Source organism: Rhineura floridana, chromosome 3 (genome assembly GCF_030035675.1).
Source record: "Rhineura floridana isolate rRhiFlo1 chromosome 3, rRhiFlo1.hap2, whole genome shotgun sequence".
Lineage (NCBI taxonomy): Eukaryota > Metazoa > Chordata > Lepidosauria > Squamata > Rhineuridae > Rhineura > Rhineura floridana.
In genome coordinates this window covers 14,169,372-14,174,373 of record NC_084482.1, presented here as the reverse complement: position 1 = coordinate 14,174,373, position 5,002 = coordinate 14,169,372, and the positions used below count along the sequence as shown (strand labels likewise).

The 5,002-nt window shown below is 42.3% G+C and overlaps 1 protein-coding gene across 1 annotated transcript; it reads left to right on the top strand.

The window, feature by feature from the left end:
• Positions 1-1,566: 1,566 nt before the first annotated feature.
• Positions 1,567-2,559, top strand: NEUROD4 (neuronal differentiation 4). Its single transcript, XM_061621703.1, has one exon. The coding sequence runs from the start codon at positions 1,567-1,569 to the stop codon at positions 2,557-2,559; it is 993 nt and encodes a 330-aa protein (XP_061477687.1).
• The last annotated feature ends 2,443 nt before the right edge of the window (positions 2,560-5,002 follow it).

Sequence of the window (5,002 nt, the reverse complement as noted above, 5' to 3'; positions counted from 1 at the left end):
TCTGGAAAAGGAATGGTGTATCCTGGAAAAGGGCATGGGTGGCTGACTCCTACCCTGAGCAGGAGCACCTAAGCAGAAGATTTTGTTGCAGGTCCCAATTGCTTATATATAATGTGACTACTTGAATTTGCAATTCAAATGTTAAATTCTACCTCATTCAAACAACAGAAGACTTTTTTGTGAGCTTCTAGCTGTTTCTGTCTGGCCAACTTTGGAAATAGATTGCCGGGTTAAATAAAGCTTGGTGTGGTCCAGAAAACTTGTGTTTATGGATAACATGCACCGGAATTATGTTTTATGTAGATCATATTTCAGAATCACTTACATTTTTTAAGATGCTCAGTAACAAAACATGGATAGATAGATGAGACAGATGCTGATCTGATAAATGAATCAGTGAAAACACCAAGAATCTAACACTCATAATGCTCCAGTCCAACCAAATTTAGTAAGTCCCATTAAAAGTAATGGGATTTAAGTTAAATCACAACTAATTTGTTCCATTGGCCTCTCTAAGTTATGATTAACTTTAGCTGAACCATCACATTTAAGTATAGATTTTTATACCATCTCCTTACTATGCTCAAGGTGGCAAGATGTTTGAGATTGTGAAAACTCAAAGAAATTTCTCTATTCCTATAGAATGTCTTTAACTTTCTCTCCAAGTTCCTACATATGTTTTGCCGGATGAAATCCCCTCCATCCCCCAATTAGCCTCTGATTTTATTTTAGGTACAATTTGGTGACAATTTTGTACAATTTAGGTAACATTTGGATTAGTATTTCTGTACAAATCAATCTATCACATGGGTGATTGCTTTTTCTCCCTTGCATGCATGAAATATTGCAGGGTATAGTTGTGGATCTAATCTTCTCTGATCCCTAAAGGAAATATTTTGATAATCTCTGTCAGACCAGCACAACCTGTGACCAACCAAGCCCAACATATGTATGGTATCTCATCAGAGGCTTGTAAACTATTTGCATTTGCTGCTTGCCTAGAGCTGTAAAAACATGAGAGGTTGGAGTATCAAGCATCCAAAAAGCTGGTGGGTTACCTTTGGCTTTCTGCATTGCAAGTTGTGCAGGTCTGTGTTTATGGCAAGGATGGGGAGCCTATGGCCTTCCAGATGTTCCTGGACTACAACTCCAATCAGCCCTGACCATAGGCCATGTTTACTGGGGCTGATGGGAATATGACAATGTCTGGAGGGCCACAGGTTCCCAGTCTGCTTCTAAATAAAAACTATAAAAGGATTAGGAAAAAAATCAGAGGTAAACTGTACAATATGCTGCATATGCTGGGTTGTATTCAACTAGGTTTTACTCAAAGTAGACCCATTAAAAAAATTGATCTAAGTTAGTCCTGTCCATTAATTAATTTCATTGGGTCTGCTTTGAGTATGACCAGCATTGGGCACAACCTACAGGCTAAAAAAAATTGGGGTTTATACTTAATTTCCCATATTATAGCTCTTCATTCAAAATCATAAAAGACATCTTCTGGACCTGGTCATCCCTGAATTTAACTGGATTTGTGGATGCTGTTGTTTGCAGGGTCAAGGAATGACCAAACTCTACACCAAACCCAAAGAGATGGCCGAGCTCATATCTTCTCAGCCGTGGATACAGGAAGCCCTCAGCTCCCAAGATGAGATGAAGGAAGAAGATGGCAGACAAGCTTCCTATGGGCTACTTGCTGGCCTTAACGAGGAGCACGACAGTATCGAGGAGGAAGAAGAGGAAGAAGATGGTGGGAAGCCAAAGAGAAGGGGCCCAAAGAAGAAGAAGATGACCAAGGCAAGACTGGAGCGGTTCAGGGCCCGACGGGTGAAGGCTAATGCTCGGGAGCGAACACGGATGCATGGGCTGAATGATGCTCTGGATAACCTTAGGCGGGTGATGCCTTGCTACTCTAAAACTCAAAAGTTGTCCAAAATTGAGACACTCAGACTAGCCAGGAACTATATATGGGCTTTGTCAGAGGTCCTGGAAAGTGGGCAGACTCCGGAAGGGAAAGGTTTTGTTGAGATGCTCTGTAAAGGTTTGTCCCAACCAACCAGCAACCTGGTTGCTGGCTGTTTACAGCTAGGACCTCAGTCCCTGTTCTTAGAGAAAGATGAAGAGAAAGCCTCTGCCTCTGACTCAGCTGTGTCCAGCCACAGTTTTTCTTACCAGTCTCCAGGGTTACCCAGTCCACCATATGGAAACATGGAGGCTCACCTTGTACACTTGAAGCCTCCCATATTCAAAAGTCTTGTGGATCCATCCTTTAGCATCCATCATGAAAACTGCACCTCTCCACCATATGAGGGTCCCTTGACACCCCCTCTGAGCATCAGTGGGAATTTTTCCCTAAAGCAAGATGGGTCTCCAGACCTGGAAAAATCATACAACTTCATGGCCCACTATCCATCTGTTAGCTTGGGCACTGCTCATGGGCACAGCTCCCATTTTTCAACCGCAGTGCCCAGGTATGACATCCCAATAGATATGACCTATGACTCCTACCCTCATCATGTGGTTGGGGCCCAGCTTAATGCAATATTCAGTGAATAATGCAAGAAGGTGAAGTCCCTCATGGATTAAAGGAATATGATCCTTTGTAGAGATGCTGTGACATCTGTAGAATTATTACAGTGAAACAGGGATTTTACCTGCTCCACAGCTATATGAAGATAGGGACCAGATTATTTTCATGGAAAGCCCTGTGTGTGTGTGTTGGGGGGTGGGGAAGCCAGTCATACCACATCCTTGTGAGCCCAAATATATTTTAGTGTGCTAATTTATGGGCTTTTAGACATGTCCCCATTCCTAAAGAGCAGCTATTTCTCTATGGTTATGTCATTTAGGATGAAGAGAGGCATAGCATTTGTACTTGACAATGGAGCATATTTTGAGTACCCTCATCACATCCAGTACAAACATTTGTTTTTCCTTGCCAGGGTCAAACTCTGGGAGGAAAATGGCTCTATTAGTTTGCAGCAAAAGTTGGCAGGTGGGTGATGCTGATTGACTATCACCTGTGCCATCACCAAGACATCTCCACACCCTGTTCCCAAAACAGCTCTGCAAGTGCTTTAAAAATGTTTCCTTTTTTTAAAAAAAAGGTGAAAAATAATATATAAATGGATGTAAATACAAAAAATAAAAGTCCACCCAATACATAAGGAGAGGGGAAAGGTGCTGACTCAGCTTAATACAATGTTAATTCTGCCATGCAAACTGAAGTAAGATTCACACCAGAGGTAAAGTACCTGCTGGGTCTTCTTTTTAAATATCTCTCTTCACCCTTCAGTTTACCATATTGGCCTAAACTGAATGTTCAGTGCTTCTACCTGCATTCTGTAGAACGCATTGCTATGAAATCAAGTGCAAGGCTTATATGTGTTATTTAGGACTTATGCAAACGCTTGGGAAACATCAACTCTTATCATCATTGTGCAACCTAATCTTCCTGATCACTCTTCTTCCCTCCCCACCACCTCTAAATTGAGGATGGGGAACCTGTGGCTGTCTAGATGTTGTCGGACTGCAGTTCCCATGAGCCCCAGCAAGCATGGCCAATGATGATGGAAGCTACAGTCCAGCAACATTTGGAGGGCAACAGGTTCCCCATTTTTATTTTCAACAAATTCATTGAGCATAGGTCTGTCAACATCTATGAAGTTACCCACGATAAGAAAATAGAACTTCCATTTGCCAAAGTATACACTTGGGGACCAGACACTGCGAATGAACTACAGGATGCTATTGCCTTATGATCTGCTTATAGGTTTCCTGTGGAAGCATCTGGCTGGCTGGTGGACTGGACTAGACTAGATGGACCCTTGTTCTTATCCAGCAGAACTCTTCTTATATTCATATGCTGTGTTCACATCCTTGCCTTTGACATGGCAAGATTTGCATGGTAGTGAAGGAAAATACTAGTTTCACCAAGTAAGCACTAGCATTATTTGATATAATATATTTGTTGTCTTCTAAATAATAAATTGCAGGGGAGGATACAGCAATATCTACCTGAGACCTATGGTGAACGGCACGTTGTTTATTATTATTATTATTATTATTATTGATTTCAGAGTGGACATTCCCTTTAAGTATCCAGTATTGGCCACTGCCATAAGCCATCAGAGAATGTATTCCATGATCATGGTTTTCATTTGGTGAGGAATCCTCTCAGATGCATGGAAAAACTCTGTTAAATTTTGCTGGTTTATCAAAATTCTGAACTCTCCCGCATAAAATTCATCTGAGGAAGATACTCCAAATCTATGTCAGTTTTCCTCCCCTTTGGGCAAAACTTGGTATCATCTCTAATAAAGATGTGTGAAACTGCCCTCCTCTCTCTCTCCCCCCCCGCACCTTTCTGCCCTGGAGAAATGACATTAAGCTTGTTACAATACTTTAAACTTGCCTTGAGCATTCTTCCAGATGTTTCACTGCAGAAGGAACCTCCATTCTGGCCTTGATTTTTGTAGTAGGTAAAATTTAGTGTCAACCCTAAAGGAAGTGGCAAAGTTCACCAAGTATATTGACTCCCATTTTCAGATACAGTCATAAGAACATAAGTAGATCCTGCTGGATCAGGCCAATGGCCCATCTAGTCCAGCAACCTGTTCTCACAGTGGCCGACCAGATGAACCTGTGGGAAGCCTGCAAGCAGGACCTGAGCACAAAAGCACTCTCCCCATCTGCAGTTTCCAGTAGTCATCCAGCGGGAAGAACAAAGCAATACCCAGAAAGGAGACCCCAGAAAGGTTCTGCCTGCTTCCTGCCCTCTCCCGTGAAGAAACATGGCTAACCTGAGGGCATGGTGGAGAGGAAGAACTTACCCTTCTTCCAACCAAACAGCCTTTGTCTGGATTATATTTAGAGGATTGAAAAGACACACACACATGCATACACGCACACACACACATGAAAACCCTGCTCTAGACTACCTTGATTGGTTCAGACCAATGGTGGGGCTTCTGTCGACCTCCATATGTTGCTGGACTAC